General features: G+C 43.5%; 2 protein-coding genes across 2 annotated transcripts in view; both read right to left on the bottom strand.

The window, feature by feature from the left end:
• The window catches only part of LOC102506718 (zinc finger protein 75D), a 34,604-nt gene extending 19,710 nt beyond the window's left edge, over positions 1-14,894 (bottom strand). Inside the window, 6 exon segments of the mRNA XM_032461118.1 lie at positions 6,709-6,816; positions 10,301-10,427; positions 10,699-10,790; positions 11,491-11,686; positions 12,826-13,342; positions 14,673-14,894. Coding sequence (XP_032317009.1) covers positions 6,709-6,816; positions 10,301-10,427; positions 10,699-10,790; positions 11,491-11,686; positions 12,826-13,236 — 934 coding nt within the window. The 5' untranslated portion in view covers positions 13,237-13,342; positions 14,673-14,894.
• LOC116657659 (zinc finger protein 75A) lies at positions 3,318-9,687 on the bottom strand. Its single transcript, XM_032461149.1, has 2 exons — positions 9,675-9,687; positions 3,318-6,518 (listed from the first exon to the last, which is right to left on the bottom strand). The coding sequence occupies exon 2, from the start codon at positions 6,397-6,399 to the stop codon at positions 5,839-5,841; it is 561 nt and encodes a 186-aa protein (XP_032317040.1). The 5' UTR covers positions 6,400-6,518; positions 9,675-9,687; the 3' UTR covers positions 3,318-5,838.
• Positions 14,895-20,533: the final 5,639 nt, after the last annotated feature.

Below are 20,533 nucleotides of genomic sequence, written 5' to 3'. Positions count from 1 at the left end.
CCTTTGCTATTGGCAAGTGCTGGAGAGCAGACGTGGTGGGGGTGGGTGCTGGGAGGAGAGGTAACCTGAGTGGAGATGCCTTTCCTGGGGCGCCCATGGAATCCAGACTTCCTTTTCCAGGGTGAAACTCCCTAAGCTCCACGCTGGAACATCCCTGCAGACAGAATGATAGCCTTCAACATTCCAGTGTCCCAACATATGAATCCTCTTTGCATCCCTTCAGAGGACCTGCTTGCTCTTCTCTTCCCTCTCTCCCAGTAAAGAACAAGACCAGGACTCGTAGCCATTACACATCTGCCAAGCACTTAATACCTGAAGAAGGAAGACTGCTGGGCCACGGGGTGCTCTGAGTAACCAATGCTGATGCTCAGGAGACCATGGCAGGTTTTCCTTCTTGATGTAAGTTGACCCTTGAAGAGCATGGGTTTGAAGTGTGCGGGTCCACTTACACACGGACTTTTCAATAAATAGGTACTATAGTACTACATGGTGCATGGTTAGTCAAGGCTGTAGGTGCAGCACCACAGATCCAGAGGGCTAACTGTAAAGTTATATGTGGATTTCTGACTGTGAGGGAGTCAGTACCCCTAACCCACTGTGTGTTGTTCAAGGGTTGTTTTTTCATTTTTGTTTTTATTACATATTTTGTTATCTCTTGTGTTTGACAGTGAAGATTCAAGGCTACACAATTCAGACACAGCCGCTGCCCTCCTGATGCTTCCATTCTAATGGGCTCAGACCAAAACAAGTAAACAAATCAAAGAACTCTACCTTGTGACACGTGCTATGAAGGGAATTAACTCAGTGCTCAGAGTGGCAAGGGCAGACCTGACTGCTATAGGAGTAAAGGTCAAGGGAAGAGAAAGCCCTTCTGCAAGCTTGGATTTCAAAATGTGGGAGCTCTGGAGAGATCCAGAGGATACTATAGAAGTGCCTCTGAACTCAAAGAGTAACATTGGAAATATGAGCTTCTCCTTTAAGGAGGTTAAACAGCTTTGATGCTGGGTAATGCTTACTCACCATAGTTATAGGATGAAGGAAATATAGGGAAAACATTTCCCTAACTCTTCTGTGTAAGTAATTATTATTCCTTATGCTACTAACATTTTTAAAAAGATTGTTTTAAAGTTAAAAATATCTGACTTGTCTCTTCATAAACATTAATGATCCTTTAGTTTTTAGGTTTTTCAAAAGCTTTCAAACATTAAGTGTTTGTACCAGTCATGGACAAATGCTTAGTGTAAAAATTATGATGCTGTAAGTATTATATTCATGGTTGAAAAAATTCAACAGAAAGATTTCTTACTAAGTTTTTCCCTAAAAGTGCAGCATATTCAAATACTATTAACCTTACACTTTTGTGTTAGTGCTTAGGCCTGTGCAACACGAGATTCACCATCCTACTGTGGTGGAAATGGGAAGTGATTCTGATAGCTCTCCTAAGTCTGAGACTGAGTGAAAGACAAGAGCTTGCTTGTATAATTCCTCTCACAAGAGCTGCTTTAAGTGCAGTGCAGGAGTGATCAGACAGGAGTGAGTCACACAGGAGGAAAGCCTTACAGACGCTTGCCTGCAGAAGGCACTTCAGTACAGCCGGGGATCACTGGGCAGTGGAGATTCACACACAAAGGAAACCCTACACATAGACATCAAGGTCGGCAGATGCTTCCAAAAGTGCTCCAGCCTTGCTCCCCACTGAAACCAAAGGAAGAAACTAGAAAAGTGACAAGTGTGGAACAGATTCAGCAACAGCAATATATTTTTGTACTTCTTTGGGAAGAACCTTAGAAACAGAGCGTGGGTAAGGCTTGATTTCCTACTGAGGGCACTTCAGAGACTCTGTATAAGCATTATCCCACAGAAAGAACAAGAGACCTTTAGCAAGTAATCCACTGTGAGGAGTAGAGGAAAAGCTCCTAAGAGAAAAGTAACAGGCAACCTTAATCCATTACACCTGACTGGGAACGAGCCAGGAAATGAGAAAGTGCTCACATACACCTGTCACCAGATGGACTCAACGAATGTTTGGAAAATTCTTTATGGTGTTCAAACCTTTCACGTTATCCCAACTGTACAGTTCAACAGAAAAAGCTGCTTACATTCTTCCTCTCAAGCTCTCTAGGAAAATTAAACACCATTCTCGTAAGTTTCAAAACCTGTTAGAAACCCTAGCTGTTTCAGTTTTATCCCAGTTCTTCTCTGGTTAAAAGACAGCTAAGGGTCTCAAGATCAGTATGAGGTTATAGTCAGCTTAGTGAGGAGAACTCTGGGTATGGATGGTCTCAGGACTGGGGCCACCGAGACCAGTGCGGAGAAGGGATCGAGGACTTGGGGACTAGACTAGGTCAGTGATCCAATTCTCAGAACCAACCCTGGAGCCCCTGTAAGGCTGTTAAGTGACACACTAAAACAAAGCACCTTCTGGTTTGTCCTAGAAATCATCTGGTTATGGAGGTCACATTAGTTAACAACTTTAATTCTAATGTTTGAGGCTGAATGTAGGGTTGTGTCTCAGATTCCACTAAAACTAAGCCTCAACAGTTTTAATTTTAGGCTGTTGTTTTAGTAATCTGCTCTCACCTCTGTGACAACGTACAGAAATGCCTTCTTCCCACTTCCACACATCCATCCCATGACCCAAACACACGGAGTAGTAAGATGTTGTGCTGCTGAGTAGCTAGGATTTCCCACTGGAGGTCTCTCATTCCCCAACGGGAGGGTCCTGCTCCTCCTTTCCTGCCCAAGTTTCATCCCAACTGTCACCTTTTGGTCCAGGAAGAGAAGCCACCTTCCTCTCTACATGAATCTGGGGAAATTTGGTGACTTGCATCCTGTTTTTTGAGGCACAACTCACAGATGTACAACTGAGGTATTTAATAAACCATTCCTTGAAGTCTCCTGTACCAAAAAGAGAAATGGAAAGCAACCCGTACACTCTCCTTAACCCACTGATCAGTAGAAACTCGTTTTCTGCACGTGGAGCTGTGGGACAGAGTGGGACAAAGATGAGGAAGTGGCGTAAGGCCGGAGAGGGAGGAAGAGATCATTGTCTTGGCCATTTCAACAACTGACCTCTTCAGGATTTGTCCCAGGTAAGCAATCAGTCTTTCTTTCCTATCACCCACAGTCTTGGAAGCTTCTAAGGGTTCCCGTCAGTGCTACATCAGCTCAGTGGAGCACACAGAGGAAAACAAATCTCTTCTGAGGGCCAAAAGCCAGGTGAAATGAAAAAGAGAAGGTTCCTGAGCTCTAAGCAGAAGAGCCGGCCCTATTAAGACAGGCCCGGTTATGCTGCAGAAACACACAGCACCAACATCTGAGTGATTTAACCCAACAAAAGTTTATTTCTCTTTCCCACAAAGTCCATTATAGGTCAGGGGACTCTCCAGAATAGATACCCCTCTCAGCACTGTGGGGGCTCAGCATTCTGACCACTTTGATCTCTGTGTGTTTACATGACTGAGGCAGGAAGAGACAGCAGTAGAGAGTCCTCCACCAAGAAATAAATGTTTCAGCCCAGAAGTGAGACTTCTGTTCACAACCCATTGCTCAAAACTATCTCAGGACCCTATCTAACTCTTTGAAAGGAGCAAAAACCTACAACCACACCCTTTTACTGTTCACTAGGATACAAGCTTCATGAGGATATACATTTTTGTCTCCTTATCCACTACTATAGCCTTAGTTTAGAAGAGTACCTGGGCACATAGTAGTCCCTCATTAAACTGAATGAATGGATGTATTACCAGCAAGAAATCCACAAGTATGTCTTGGGAAAAGAGACAGAGTCCCAGGGGTGTAAGGCTGAGGGTGCTGGGTAAGAGATGTGCAGACCAGAGCTTCCGAGCTGGCTGTGCTTAAGAAATAATACTTGGTAGTTCATCTTAGGGAAGAAAATGAAATCCTGCTGAGAGCCCAGACCAACAGCTCAGGTGACTTACACCATAAAGCACTGAGGCCAAGCACTGAAACAACTGAGCAAAACACCACCACCAGTGCTCAGCTTCTGGAAGAAGCTGCAATAGCCACAAATGCATCTGCTTCTCGAAAGTAGTCAGTCCACCCAACGTATCACCGGGGACCCAGGGAAAAGGAAGGGAATATACACTAATTAAGACCGAACTGTTGGCCAGACTGTTACATGTTTTTTCTTTATCAATCCCTCTAATCCCCAGAGAAACCCTGAGTTAAGTGTTATCTCTACTTTATAGGGAAAATAGAGATTTAAGAGAGTTTCATTAAGGAAACAAGAAAACAAGAATGTTTTACAAGCTAGAAATAGATACAAAACAACATGCAGGCTGGCTGTGCAGGGATAGCACACAAATCAGTCCTGCTAATCCTGCCTTCCATCCTGACTGATGAAGCTAAGTGACAGCCAACAGACCCACAAGCTATGGGGTCTCAACAGGCCTCTGTATCTCTCTGAGCCCTAACTTCGCTGTTTATAAAGTATGAGATTTGGAAGAGATAAATTAACTCCTTTCCTGATTATACCCAAACGCTCTAGCTGGAACACATCTGAATCAGTAGTGTAGATAAAAGAGTGAGTTACAAGAAAAATCCACAGCCTAGAGATTTTCAGCAGTCTCTCAAATTTGTAACATAAGGCTGCTGTTAAATGCCACGATGGAGAAAACAGACAGGATGACCTGTGCCTAACAGCTGCAGTGCAAGTCAACCCCTACAGACGTGCATTTGCCCATCCCTGTCTGCCACTCAGCATCAGTTCCCAAATCTTCCCTTTTGGAAACCTGGTCTCCAGCTCACTGGATTCCCAGATCACCGAGTGAACCACATGATCCTGGTGCAGCACACACTCTAGATCCTCTCTTGTAGTTAATAACAAAAACCAAATTAAAATGCAAACAGACAAAAACCTGAGAAGTTGATCCTGAATTCCCATTAGTTTCCATTTAGGCCTCATAAAAGTGCTCATTTTTATGGCTGTTTTCTCCAACTGACATTGTGTCGTAAGCAAAGTCTAGTTTCTTTTACTGCAGAAAATTCTTTACATGGCTAAAGATTCCAACCTGTTTCCATATTATCTACTTTTTAGAGGTGGTTTCTTTTTTCCATCCACCACCAGAGGCATAAAACAGTGATTAATTCATCTGGTAAATTCTACTGGTGAAGCTAAAATATGATTTCATCACAGCAAAAATTGTACTATAGGATTCAAGAGCTAAAACTGCCAAAAAGCTAAAGAAGGAACTCAAACAATGTCCAAATTTGTGAACAGTGTCCAGTGATCAGAGAGTAAGAAAATCCAGCTTGGTTCTTGGAAAGGTTTATATTAGAATTCATGTCTGCCCCAGGAGATTATTGAAATTGGTAAACCTGGAAGACAATGGTATGCAATTAAACATGCATATTATTGCTTTTTGTTTTGGAAGACCATGCTTCAAATGTCTGTATGTACATTTAAGAATGGCTGGCGAGATCAATGTGAACCAACAACGTTCACCTCTATGACCACAGAAGATTGATGAATTCGTGGCTACATCTACTATTTGAAACTGAATTTGCTATTTTGCCAAATACAATCCCAAAACAGCTTTTCCCTTCACTCAGAATATCCTTAGGACACCTCTCCTGCTAAGGAATTCTCTGAAAGTTTTTAGTAAAAGCAGTAAGCAGTACAACTACTAAAGCATCCCCTGCAGAGTCAACCTTGATTCCTTCTGTGAAATATGTTTATATCCCCAAATTTTCATGATGAAAAATTTCACTGATGAAAAATTCTTCATGCTTCATAATTTTGTATTTCTCATAACTTTAGAGTCACACTTCATTTGGTGAATTTTCTCAGACTGAGGACACTAAACAAGCTTCCCTTTACTGGTGGAGTTTCTGGTGTCTCAGGAGGCTTGAGCGCCTGCTGAAGTTCCTCCTGCATGTGCCACAGGTGTAAGGCTGCTCGCCTGTGTGAGTTCTCCGGTGTTTAATAAGGTGGGAATTCTGACTGAATTTTTTTCCACATTCATGACACGTAAAGGGCTTCTCTCCAGTGTGAGTTCTTTGGTGCGTGTGGAGGTTTGTATTTTGACTGAAGCTTTTCCCACACCATGAGCATTTATATGGTTTTATTCCTTGGTGTGTTGTTAAATGCTTATTAAGATCTGAACTCCATCTAAACCTCTTATCACACTGTTGACATTTATATGGTTTCTCTTCAGTGTGAATTCTTTGGTGCTTAATAAGGTCAGAGCTAACTCTGAAGCTTTTCCCACATTCCTGGCATTTAAAAGGCTTCTCTCCTGCACGTTCCTTTTTGTGACGATTCATAAGTTTCAGCAGCTCTTGCTTCCAGGTTGAAAGTTTCTTTTTTTTCTTCACTGGAAAATCTCGGTGCCATTTCCCCACCCTGTGCACATCACCATGATTTTCTTTGCCCATTGTTTTCTGGGAAACTTTCAATCTGGACTTTTTTGATAGTACATCTACTGGTGCTTGTATTTCTAAGTCAGAAAAACTAATAGGCTGAAGATTTTCAGTGTCATTTTTGAGCTTTAGCCCTGTTGGAATAAACATAGAAAATGGCTAACCATATGGCAGAGCAAGAAAACCACAGTAATGAAGAGGAAAAATAAAAGAATGAACACTAATTTAAAAAAAAAAAAGAAACAGATAGGAAGAATCATAAAATGGTAAGCACTTGGAAAGGTTCCTGTCAAGGCATTTCCCCTCTTTCCATGGTGTACTTACCTGGAGGCAGTTCAGAACTCTCTCTGACCTCCAGGGATCTTTGAATCCACGGCTCTTCCCCTTGCTCTAGACAGGAGATCACTTTAGGTTTGGGGAGCACAAATAATGCTGTGAAGTGGAAAAACTGAGATCAAGGACTTATAACTTAACAATGGTCCACTAATTCCAGAATATTTCAGGAAGACCAAAGGATACTTTAACAGACTGCAACCCCAAGTGGTTAAATGGGTACTCTTATATCTGGTATCAGGTTTATAATATACTACATTAAGGGGTGGATATGCAAAGTGCAGACTGAGAAATAAACCTAAACTGGACCAATGAAAAGGATATGGGGGTATAGGAATCCAGTGCAAATTCCCCATCTTCTGCTAATAAGCATACCCCATAGCGGGTAGGGTATAGCTCAAGTGGTGGATTGCATGCTTAGCATGCACAAAGTCCTGGGTTCAATCCACAGTACCTCCTCCAAAAATAAACCAATCAACCAACCAACCAACCAACCAACCAATCTAATTACCACCCCCCCGAAAAAAAGAGTAAAAATTAAAAAAAAAAAAAAGAATACCCCATATTCTACTAAGGTGGAACCAAACTCCTAAGGCTGCAGGAAATACAGGCTGGTCCTATTAGCTTTTAGGAGGCTACGTACTGGATAAGACCAAGTCTGAAGGAGCCAACATGAAGGTCAGTGGGTTGAATGAGTATCAGATACACACGTGATTCCCATTATAATTACAGCAACTTTCAACTTGGCTCTTAAGCACCAGATACATGACCAGGAGAGATTTCTACCACTCCCATAGCTCACTGGTTCACATTCAAGTGGAGGAAACAGGCCAGAATCACTTAATGGACTTTCTCTAAACCATATTACCAAGTATGGAAAGTATTTATCACCCAGTCATTTAATAAATTTATACTGAGTGGTGATGGTGCTCTGGGCACTCTCTATGTGCTAGAGATACTGTGCTTAATAAGCCAAGTCCCCTGAGCTCATGGAGCTATCTTCCAGTGCAGAGTGAAACAATAAACATCAATAAACAAAATGTCAGGAAGTGATCAAGGTTTTGAAGAAAACTAAAGCTGGGTAAGAGAGCATTTAAAAATCTGCTCCTGTGAAGCTATTTTAGATAAGGTTATACAAGCCTCTTTGAGAAAGTGGTATCTGAGTAGAACCCTAAAGTGAGTTTTGCCATGTGGCTGACAAGTATGCCAGGTAGAGGGAAAGGGAAAGAAGAAATGAGCAAGGCAAGTTCCTGAAACAACAAAATGACCAGTGTAAATAAAGAGGACTGAGCAAGGGCACAAGTGGCCAGAGACAACAGCAGGTTGGTGAGGAGTAACCAGATCTTAGAAGGTTCTGGATACCTCAGTAAGGAATTTGGATATATTCTGAACTTCTTGAGAAATTATCTCTAGGTTGTGAAACAGAAAAAGTCATGATCTGATCAGGTTTTTAAAACTCCGGCTGCCACACAGAAAAGAGACTGGGAGAGCCAGTGTGGTGGCTCGGAGTGGCAGTCAGAAAGTACTGAGGTGGTCTTCGATAGAGACAGTGCTGGCTAAGGCCAGGATGCTAACAGCACAAGAGGTTGAGATGCAATCAGACTGCACAGGCTATACTGTGAAGGTGGAGCCAAGAGCATTGTGTTAGATTTCGTGGGGTGTTACGGCAAGATCGAGGGAAAGGATGACTGTTTCTTGCTCTGAGCAATTGGATGAGTGGGGACACCTCTTATGGAGATGAGAGAGATGTAAGAACAAGTTTGTTGGGAAGAAGACATCAATTCTATATAGGATAAGTAATGTGTATTTGGATAAAGGACTTTGGTGATCTGGATACACCTTTTACCTGCCCACACCACCTAGTTGAGAACCAAACAGCTACTGGAACAAAGACTCACGGCAGGTGCATTCCCAGTAACTTAAGAACATGACAGATTACTCAACTCCTATGCAAAGGGGAGAATCTTTACCTAGAGAGATGACAGTCTCATAGTTTTCTTGCATTACATCACTACAGAGGGCGTTCTGAATGGGATCCAGTAACTCCCATTCTTCCTGGGAAAAATACATGGCCACTTCTTCAAATGTTAACAAGCTCTAAAGAGGAGAATGGGTTTTGGCTCAGTACTTGCTAATACAGAAGAGGTCCTTCATTCTCTGCCATGAACTGCATGGTAGGCCAGTCACTAAAGGAATTAATAGCAGTTCATTTTTTTAAAGTGAGAAGGCAGAAAGGAAGGAAGCAATGGATCAGCAAATACCCTGGGAGGTGCCCAGTTCCCCAAAGGGAGCATCTGGGCCTACATGCCTCTGAGCATCTGCTGGGCAGTATGGGTCACACACAGCAGGGAAAGGCAGCCCTGAAGAGCTGGCAAGCACAGCTCACCTGGGACTCAGGCAAGAAGAGCTCAGGTGCCACAGTCCAGTCCTTGGTGTCTGTCTGCTCAGGAGAGGCTAGGATCTGGTGAGCAGGCACAGCTGCGGGTGGAACAGCCAGAGGAAATTTCTCTCCCTTCTGCCTTTGATTATTCTAGGCTCATTTCTAAATTGTAGACGATCCTGATTCTTTCAGTAGAGATGGGATATCTTCACAAGTGTTACCTGGTACCTAGAAGTGGCTTTCTCATTTTAAATAAGAATCAAGTTTCTACTAGCTCCTCCAACAAGTTCCTCAGTTGACGCTCCTCAGTTTTCACCAGTGAAGTTGATAAAAGGAAATCCTGGTTTTTTCCTTACATGATATGAATAGTTCTAGTTGGACAAAAATTAAAGGTGTTGGAAAATACAGTACTCAGAGTCCAGTGTGCCAGGTAAAGGAAATGCAAAGGTATAAATGAGACTGGTAAGTTCAACAGCAAGAAGACTAGTGTGGCTAGAGAGAACTGAGCAGGGCAGGAGTGGCAGGAAGTAAGTGCAGAGGGGTGAGACGGGGCCAGAAAAAGAAGGGTCCTGGGAACCTCAGTAAGGAGTCTGGATTTATTCTCAACGTGTGAAGTCACAGTAAGGCTTTGATGCAAGAAATGTCATGATGTGATCATGTTTTTAAAAGACTCTGGCTGTTTTGTAGAAAACAGATTGTAGGAGGGGAGGAGTGGTGGCAGGAGTGCCAGTTAAAAGTACTGAGGTGGCCCTTGTTAGAGATGCCACTGGCTTACACTACAATGCTAATGGCACAGGAGGCTGAGACTTGGCTGGACTCAGGTTACACTGTGAAGCTGGAGACAAGAGGACTAGTACTGCATTAGAACTAGCAGGGTATGACAAGATTGGTATAAAGGATGACCACAAGTTTTCTGACCTGAAATATTGGGTGAACGGTGGTGTCCTTTATGAAGATGAGAAACATAAGAGAAATCTGGAGGGAAAGACAGAAGGAGGGATCAAGATTCAGAATAAAGAATGAGTATGTGCACATGAAAAAAGGTCCCTGGTGATCTGGATACACTTTTCCCTGCCCACTCCACCTAGTTGAGAACCAAACAGCTACTGGAACAAAGACCCTCTCACGGCAGGTGCATTCCCAGTAAGCTAAGAACATGAAGATTACTCAATTCCTATGCAAAGGGAAGGGGAGAATCTTTACCTAGAGAGATGACAGTCTCATAGTTTTCTTGCATTACATCATTGTAGAGGGCCTTCTGAGTGGGATCCAGTAATTCCCATTCTTCCTGGGAAAAATACATGGCCACTTCTTCAAATGTCAACAAGTTCTAAAGAAGAAAATGGGCTTCAGCTCAATATATGCCTCTATACATGTTGCTGAACCATCTGGCCCATGAACTGCATGGTAGGCCAAGCACAATGGAATTAACACCTCTTGATTTTTTAAAATCTAAGCGGAAAGGAAGGAGGCAATAGATCAGTAAACAGGTGCCCAAAGTCCTGGGGAACACCTTGACTAATACCTCTGAGCACCTGCTGGGCAGTGTGAATCACGGGCAGCAGGGAGGCAGCCCTAAAAAGCTGGAAAGCACAGCTCACCTGGGACTCAGGCAAGAAGACCTCAGGTGCCACAGTCCAGTCTTTGGTGTTTGTCTGTTCAGGAGAGGCTAGGATCTGGTGAGCAGGCACAGCTGTGGATGGAAGAGCCAGAGGAAATTTCTCTCACTTGCCTTTGAACGTCCAAAGCTCATTTCTAAAATACTGAAGATCCCGATTCATTCAGGTGAGATGAGACACTTTTACAAGTGTGTGTGGTGCCCAAAAATGGACATCTCACTGTAAATAAAAACCAAGTATCTACCAGTCTCTAAAACAGGTTCCCCAGTTTTCATAAGCAAAATTAATAAAGGAAAAACTCCTTTTATTTTCCTCTCATGACATAAACTGTTCAGAGTTAGGCAAAGATTAAATGTTTTTGAAAATGACGTACTCAGGGACTCCAGTGTACAGCAGGAGATACAGGTTTTTTTTTTTAATCACTTTTTATTTTTTTCCTGGTACACAACTCTCTTCACATCCTGCCACTGACAACCCATTTCTAATCCCAACTCCTATATTTTATGAGGATGAAGCAGATCCGACCTTTCTAAGAAACTGAGTTCACGATGTTATTACCAGGAATCTGTGGTTTGGAGATTTCTGTACCTTAGGCCAACCTGCACCTTCACCCACGTGATCTATTCTATCGCCACCTGAGGGGCATCATAATTGCTAATGTGGCTGCACTTGTAGGTCCACAGGGCAGGGTACCCAGAAGGTGTTCACACATTCTGGCTTAACAAATCACTGTCACAGCTCCCAGGAGAAGGAAAATTACATGAAGCTCCTTACCCCTCTCACATATGGGCTCAGTTTCTTTGTGAGTATTTCTGCTCAGTGGTTCCTGTAGACCCTGGTGTGTATTCCAAAATTCTTCATCCTGGGACATGCCCAGTGGCTGCGACTCTGCTGGCTTCAGCTTGAAGCCTGGGGCCTCTGCTGTTTCTCCCAAGAACACTGCTTCCTCTCCCAGCTTGTGGACTGCAACCTAGAAATAATCCCCATCCTTGTTACCAGAGCATTCATGTTTGTTTGGGGGTTGGTGGTAGAGGGAGGAAAAAGCAGAGTACAGACTGTAGGAGGTGGAAGACAATAAAGGAAATGACAAAAAGACTTAAAGAGATACTGGGCCACCAATTTTCCACAAAGAGCTAGCCACAAAATCTGGGAAAACTGGAATAAAAGGAAAAAAGCTGTGGCTACTGCCAGCACCCCAAGACAGCAGCCCCCAACCCTCTGCATACAACCCAGCTCAGACCACTAGCAGGGTTACACCAGCCACCTGTTCTCATGCTGCCTTGACAGGCTTTCTTTCCCAACTTAGACCCCTGCCTTGGTGGTTTCCTGTCTTCCAGTTTTCTCAAAAGATTTAAGGAATCTTGTCAACATGATTTTCCATATGGATGAAATGGAGAAAAAAAGCAAGAGGAAAGAATCATGGCTGCAACCTTTCTCCAAATGATTTTGACACAAAATATGCCCCCCCACCTCGGTATGCACAGCAGGTCTGAAGCCAGCCGGTATGCTGCCACCTGCCCAGGGGCATACCCCAGATCCCCGCTCAGCAGCAGAGCCAGGGAACCACCATGAAGGGAGGGCAGTGGAGGCTCCGGTCCATGGTACAGAGGACACTACTCCTCAGCTGCTGTTGGGATTTCCAAATCTCTCTTTCCCCGTTTTCTTTCTATGTTTTCTCTTACTTGGCAATCTTCCCCTAGTCTTGTAGCTTCTCCTTTTCTTTACTATCTTCATTCTCCTTTGGTCTCCAGGAATTCCTCCTTTTTTGGCTCTGTCCCTTCCTCTCCAACTCCTTATTGCCTTTTGTTTGTTTCTAAGAACTCTATACCTATCTCCTTGGCAAGGCCAGACTAGGATCATGAACCTCAACACGCCCTGGCTCAAAAGAGCACAAAAAGCAAATTCTTCCCTGAAGCCAGAGAAGTCTCTGCCAAGATCTCTGAAACCGGTGGAGGACTGACTATTGCTGCAGGTCTGTACTTTTAGGACCCACCTTAGATGTCCTAAAGGAACAAAAGAGCAGTGACCTAATTCATCTTATTTCTCATTTAACTACCCCAACCCCAATATATCCACCTTCACCCCATTTTACCCAGGAATCTTTCTCACCCCATTCCCCGTTTCACCAGATTCCCTGGTGAAGTGTTCTACCAGGACCACAGCCTCCTCGACACTCTGTAGATGGTGCTTCTTTATCTGGGTCTGGGTGTCCCTGGGCAGAATGGTCAGGAACTGCTCTAGCACCAGCAGGTCCAAGATCTGCTCTTTTGAATGAATCTCTGGCCTCAGCCACTGACGGCATAATTCCTGCAGCCGGTCAACAGCCTCACGGGGTCCAGCTGCTTCATGATACAGGAAGCTTCGGAAGTGTAGGTGAGACCTCTCAGGACTGAGGCTGTCTGTTTGTGGGACACACTTCTTGTGCTGACTGGAGCTCTCTGTCACAGGTCCCTTGGTCTCCCACAGAGTACTGATCTGAGGGTTCAAGTACTCAGCCACCTTCAGATCTACTGTCATCATTCTGCTCTAGGAACAATTCTGCTCCTATGTTGGACACGTCACTAGCGCCACCTTTGAAAATTGAGGCCAAGTCGGTCTGCACAAAATCAATAGAAAGATCTTCTTCCTAAGGTATTAAAGTGAGAAGAAAAGTGCATGTCAATAAGAAAGTCATATGAACCTTAAGACTTCCTACTTATTATGAGAGAAAAATGAACTTTAAAAATCAACTGCCAGGCCCTTGTTTCTCTCCCTTTCTTTCTATTAATCAGATGAATGTAGGACAGCTCATCGACGATAAATGCCAATAAATGACTCTGTCTTTAAAAAAAATAATCAGGAAAGTTTGGTGGGTAAGAAAATTAGTACCCACTAGCTGCAAGATGTTTGGGGTTATCCAAAGATTTAATTGATGTGCTTCCTAGTTCATCCTCTCCAAGCCAAGTAAGGATTAGGGGGATGTTCTGAGATTCTCTTAAGTTTTAACATATCATCCTACTCTTCTGTCTTTAGTAAGGGGGTACAACTTCTATGACCTTTCATCCTCTTGGGAAGATGGAAGCCTTCACTTTCTGTAACATTTCAGGTGTTTCTTTTCAATACATGAATATGGGCAGGAAAGCTGAAATAGTGAGACCAGAGTAGAAGGAAAGTAATTAGGGAAAATGGAGCCTTATTCTTTTCAAAAAACAGCCCTCAATTAAGTAGCTGCTCAACATTCATCTTGACATTTCTCTGCAAGACGAATAAAGGACATTGGGCTGAAGATTTGTATCTGTATTTCAAATTTCTCTTTACTTGACCTAGGAAAAATTACACTGCTCTTTGTTCACAAAATGTTCCTCCAATTGTCAAGTTGCAAAGAAGGAGAAAATGGGAGTTGGTGGTGATTAAATTCTGCTGACTACATTTCTTCAAGTGTCACTTAGTCCCCTAAGCGAGCCTGAGGACAACCTTGTGAGTCTCACTTTCCCTGAGGTGATCCAGCAGAAATGGCATTGGAATTCTTTCCAAGGTGCCACGTTACTCACAGATGGTCGGCACCTCCTTGCCCACCTGGCTCAGGAAGCGTGGGCACACTTCCTGGGCTTTTATGTCAACAGATGCTGACCTCTCTGAGCCTGGACTGCCCGGTTCCCCGGCGGTAACATCAGCCAGCAAAGCAAACGCCGGCGGAGGCGGGAAAGTGGACACTACTGCCCGCCCCTGCCTCTGGACCGCCAACACGCGCGCCCGCGAGCACCGTGCGAGCCGCAGTACCGGGCGCGGTCTAAGGGCGCGCGGCCTGGGCGCTGTCTGCGCAAAGCCGGGAAAGAGCGGCCTCAGGAGGCTGACGCCGGGCCTCCCCCAGGACAGTCGGCGCAGCCCCCGCCAGTCCTGCAGCGGCTCCGGGCAGCGGCCAGCGTCTCTCGGGAGCCCCGGAGCCAACGCCGAAGGGGAAGCCGCTTCTCCGTTACCTCAGACGGCTTGGCTTCGTTGGAGGCCGCTTCCACTTCCTTGGACTCGAGCGCAAGTCGCCGCCCCTCCGGCCGACGCTATAAGGAGGACACTCTCCCTGCGTCACTCAGAGGCGGACCCAGCGAGGATCCGGGGTCGGGGGCGCAGGCTCAGCCCCTCACAGGCCCACCCGCCCCCCTCAACTACACCAGGAGTGGCTCCTGCGCCGGCGTCTAGTGCCCGCATTCCAACCGGAAGCAGAAGAGACGCACTTCCGGGGCGCCACCACCACCACCTTAGCCCCGCTGAGTCCGTGAACGCGGCGGCTCCAGGAGTGGTTGGACGACCGGTTGACTGCCCTTGTTCAGCCCTGGTGGCAAGAAAGAAGTTAATGCCACCGAGTCTCCAAGCCCGCCAGCCTAGAGGTCCCTGCGCGTCGGGTCCCGCGCCGGAGCTGTCATCCCGGGCTCGGCGCAGCTTTCTCGAAATAGAGGCCGTTTTGTCCCAGTTAGAAACGACGGCCCCTGCGGGGTTTGTACCTACTTCTGGGCCGGGCGTGCTCACGATTCTTTTCTTCTCTTTTCTTCTTTTTTCTGTGAGGTAGGTTTTTTACCCGTGAAATAGGTTCCATTTATAGTTCTTCACAGAGAATTGAGAGCTTGCTCCCTTGACTGGAAGTGAGTTGCTCAGGGTCATGTAATTTACCAGTGGCAGGTCCTCCAGTGGAATTCAGGTCCTCTTTGTGCTCTCTCCTGATTTTCCCACCGCAGCGTGCTCCCCGGAGGATGGGACCCTGCTTTCCATTTGTATGTCCTGCAGCGTTTGGCAGAGTTGCCTAGGTAAGACTGGCATTCCATAAATATTTACTGAATCATATTTAGAAGAACCTGAGTATTTGGGGTTGTCAGTGTTCTTCCAGTGGTCAGTGTTTTCATAGTGTCAGCTGGTACTAGTCAAGGGATTATTCATTAAGTCTACTACGTGTAGTCAGTGTTCCAGAGTCAATAGGACAATGCCTTTGATTCAAGGAATCTAGGAAAAGAACTGAAGCAGTTTCATGAATATCAGTAACACAAGGGTAGGAAAGGGTAAGACATAGGCTCATCACTGTGGGAATTCCAAGGAAATGAAAGTTGATTTGGGGATGGGGAAGACTATTCAAGACTTTGAGGGGTTTTCCCGCAGCAGGGAATAGGGTCACATTCCAGGAGAGTTAAGAGCAAAGCCTTGAAAGCTGCAGAGATGACCATGTGAGAGAATCTCTACTACTTATTAGCTAAATATAATAGGGCTACATTTAGAGAAAGGGCTTAAGTAGAAAATAAGTTCTTGTGGACCTATTAGGGAGTGCTTCGAATGGGAGTGAAGAAACTGCATTTAATAAATAAACTAATAATGAACATCATTTGAGGGTTTTTGAGGAAGCTTCTTTCCAGGCTTTTCAACTGGGGCTAAGTTTAAGGTGGGAATGAAAATGGGAGACCACTGCAAGGCCGTTATGCTATTTTTGCTTTTAAATAGACTGGTGTTACACTCCTACGAGGCACAGATCTTTTTGAGAGAAAAGGATTAAATGGTGACAGTAATAACAAGCATCTGCCTAAGGTGCCTGAATATGTTTCAAAGCAGGTTCATTTCTTTAAAATCTCAGGTTGGTATTTAGTTTCTTCAAATGTAACTCTTGTTTCCAGTCTCTCAGAACCAGTGGATAGTAATGTTCTAAGCACTGAGATCCTCATCATCCAGCCCAAGGCTGAGCATATAATTGGAACTTGTTAAGTTGAATAGTAAATAGAGTTCTGCCAGTACTGCCCCTGGATGTTACTGGCAGGCCCAATTCTGAACATGGTAGGGAGCTGGTTAGTGAACAAGGGGAGAAGAAAGTGGAAGAAGAAACCCTCTGAAAGGAAGAAGAGGAAGCAAGGTACAAAGTGGGGAATAGTGAATGTGGGCCCCGGATAATGTTCATTGTCTGAAGTTTGGTGCCATAGTTGCTTACTTTTGCTGTGGTGCCCACAAAAGTCCCCTCAGTCTTTTCTTTTGATTTCACCTTCCTCTTCCTGGGCACAGTTTGAGAAATGATGAATGTACAGCCTGAAACAATGAAAACAAACACAAGCAGTTTATTCTGAGACACCACACAACTGCCTTAGGGGACTAAATGTTTTTGCTGGGTGACTGGCTGGAGTTAATGCTGCCACTTTTGGCTAGTAAACACTCTTTCCTTTTTTTGTTTACGATAGTAATTGCCTTAATCAGAGCTGCTTCCTGTAGAAGGTTGCTTGATTTCAGCCTGTCACTGGCTCCACACTCTATTAACTATTGTATTCTTTCATGTTCCTCTTAGTACTCCATGAACCAGTTGACATTTCTTGCAACAATTGTTAGGGGAAAACTAATGGTCTGGACTCTGGGTTTCTAGATGAGAGGATTTTGAGAATTCTGTGTAGTTGAAAAATGAATGAAAGTCAGTCAGGCTCTGCCCTAAAGGAGAGGGAGAATCACTGAAATACCTATCATTTTTCTCATTTCTCTGACATACTTTTCTTTCTGCATAGCACCTGGAATGGATAAAAGTGGCAGTTTTTGTTATTTCCCATGAGGTTGTGTATCTGGAATGGGAACCATGGAATTAATCTAGATTAGGACATTCCTAAAGACATGGAATGGCATTGGACAGCACCAGGACGACTTGAAAAGAATATTTGAGGGCACAGAGCTACAGAAGAGTTTGCCAACAGAAGGATTTATGGGAAACAAGGGATCAGAAATACCAGTAGAGAAACCTTGTAAATTTCTTCAAGCAGTGGAAAAACTGAGTCTTGTTTCAAATTAAGTAAAATCTCTACTGAAGAGAAATCAAAGTCTCAAATATAAAAAGTATGTTTCTTAACACTAGGTGTAAATTTAGGAAAATAATCACAAGGATAGATCTTTTTAATAATTTTTTAACTATCATAAAAATTTTATAAAACTTCTGGACTCATCGCTAAGAATTGCCATGATTCTGAGACTCGATAAAATCCCAAATTTGGAACAATTTCAGCAAAAAATAACAGTTGAAAATACACCAGATGTACTCAGGGAAGAAGACCTGAGAGTGGAAAAGTACCACTAATGAACCCATTATTTATATACTTACAGATTACCTTGGTAAACATAAGATACACTCAAGCTAAAGCTTAGTCTTTGGGAATGCTGTACTGAATGCAGTAAAAGTTGGATTTCATTCGTATGGACAACAGAACCTACTTTCTTCTTCACCTAAAGATACTATACAGTTATTCTCAAATTCTAACTCTCCAGACATTGCAGTGTCAGAGTAGCAGGTGGATGGACTGATGCCCAGTGAACACTCCATGCAGAGCAGTGTGTGCATCATTTTCTTTTCTGGCAATGAGGTAAAAATCAAGTTGTTTGGAGAAGGAGACATCACACTGGATGTCTGCTACACAGTATGACTGTCTTTGCCTTTGAAGCTTTCACACTGTCATCTGAAGCACCACTTTTTGTTGAGATTTATCTTACCTGAGTCTGTTCTTGTGAGCACATCTCACCTCCTCTCTTCTTGTTGTGTCCTTTCCTGTGTCGAATTGGGAGAGTGTGCAGACATTCCTGTTATTCCTGACTGATGCTGCTATACCTGTCAATGGAGAGAAGAAATGTTCAGAAGGGTGCTTCTGAAACCTGCTCATCCACGTCTTGCAGGAGCAATATGTAGACAGGGCTTTGACAGTGGCAACTTTCTGAGTTCCTAAGACCTTTAGCTCTAGACTAGCACTTTAATCATAAGCCCTCATTCCTTTTAGCCCATTACCCTTCAGGATACATGCCTATGCCTTCTTGGGCTTTGGGCTAGCTTTGTGGGGGGGGCAGAGGGAGTTGTTTGGGGTTTTTTTTCCCAGTTCAGCAAGGTTTTTCCCCCACTGATTGTTTGAAACCAAATTCAGTATGAATAAGAGAGGGAAATATACAACATTGAATTTGGAAGAGAAGATGAAGGTTCTAAGTAGGATTGAAGCCGGACAATCTCTTAAAAGTGTAATGGATGAATTTGGAATCAGTAAGTCAACATTTTACGACATTAAAAAGAATAAGAAATTGATTTTGGACTTTGTACTGAAGCAGGACATGCCATTAGTAGGGGCTGAGAAGAGGAAGAGGACAACAGGAGCCAAATACAGTGACGTCGATGATGCAGTCTACATGTGGTACCAACAGAAACGCTCAACCGGCGTCCCTGTTCGAGGTGCGGAGCTTCAGGCTGCAGCAGAGAGATTCGCACAGTGTTTTGGGCGGACAGACTTCAAAGCTAGCACTGGTTGGCTTTTTAGATTTCGAAATAGGCATGCAATTGGGAACTGGAAAGTATGTGGGGAACAAGTCCTAAGTTCAGCTTCAGAAAACACTGAGCCATTTCGACAAAAGCTGTCCATGCTTATCAAAGAGGAGAAACTATGTCTTGCACAGCTATACAGTGGGGATGAGACAGACCTCTTTTGGAAGTCAATGCCAGGAAAACACTCAGGCAAGCAGAAAAGATATCTGCCTACCAGGGAATAAAATAAACAAAGAACGGTTGTCAGCTCTTTTATGCGCAAATGCAGATGGAACTCACAAGTTAAAGTCAGTCATTATTGGAAAAGCAAAGCTGCCCAAAAATGTGAAAGAGGACACATGTACATTACCTGTGATATACAAACCTAGTAAAGATGTTTGGTTCACCAGAGAATTGTTTTCAGAATGGTTTTTACACAACTTTGTTCCTGAGGTCAAGCATTTTCAACTTAATGTTCTCCGATTCCATGAGGATGACGTCAGGGCCTTGTTACTTCTGGACAATTCCCCAGTTCACCCTTCTACTGAATCACTGACCGGTGAGGATGGCCGAATAAAATGCATGTTCTTTCCCCATAACACTTCAACCTTGATTCAACCAATGAATCAAGGTGTGATCTTGAGCTGCAAACGACTTTATAGATGGAAGCAACTTGAGGAGAGTCTTGTAATTTTTGAAGAAAGCGATGATGAGCAAGATAAAGGAGAAAAAAGGAGTTTCCAAGATTAAAATCTACAATGTAAAAAGTGCAGTTTTTAACTGGGCAAAGAGTTGGGATGAAGTAAAACAAATAACCATAGCAAATGCTTGGGAAAATCTTCTTTACAAAAAGGAACCTGAATATGCTCTTCAAGGCTTAGAAGATGGGGATTATAGAGAAATTCTTGAGAAATGTGAGGAGTCGGAAACCAAGCTGGATGATGATAGGGTGTGGTTAAATGGGGATGAAGAAGAAAAGGATAGCCCCCCAGAAACAAAAGGAGGAGGAGCTGAAGAGCAGACTGCTGAATTTATCTATTGTCAGAAAGAGTTTGGACTACCTTCTTGACTTTGTTGATGCCACACCTGAGTTTCAGAGGTTCCATTTTACGCTGAAAGAAATGCAACAAGAAATAATCAAGAAACAGCTCCAGAGTAGAATCCATTCTAGAATTGGTAGCTTTTTGAAACCTTGGCCTCATAAGGATTCCTTCAATATGCCTTCAACTTCTGGTTCTAGTAATTAGATTTTGTGTTTAAAGATTTTTGCAATTATGTGATAATATATGAAGTAGGCTTATTGTGAATTGTCATTTTTTTATTGACCTCATTTTGCATATCAATGCCCATTTATATTGTTTATAAAACAAAATTTGGAAGTAATAAATTTATGTTTTTAATGTATAAATATATTCATTCATCCATATTTTTCTATTTTAGACAAAGATTTGAATAATGAGGAACTACTGTCTCATTATCTAAGGTGGGATGGATGTGGGAAAAGCATTAAAATCTAAATGTGTTCAAGGCATATAACAAGCTATGTATATGCTGACTAGTTAA

The sequence above is a fragment of the Camelus ferus genome, chromosome 18 (assembly GCF_009834535.1).
Source record: "Camelus ferus isolate YT-003-E chromosome 18, BCGSAC_Cfer_1.0, whole genome shotgun sequence".
Taxonomy (NCBI): domain Eukaryota; kingdom Metazoa; phylum Chordata; class Mammalia; order Artiodactyla; family Camelidae; genus Camelus; species Camelus ferus.
Note: the sequence above shows the minus strand (reverse complement) of the source record. Positions and strands in the feature narration are given on the sequence as shown.

What these genes read in the sequence shown, in the direction of transcription:
- LOC116657659 (XM_032461149.1), bottom strand. Translation starts at nt 6,399, where the DNA reads ATGGGCAAAGAAAATCATGGTGATGTGCACAGGGTGGGGAAATGGCAC.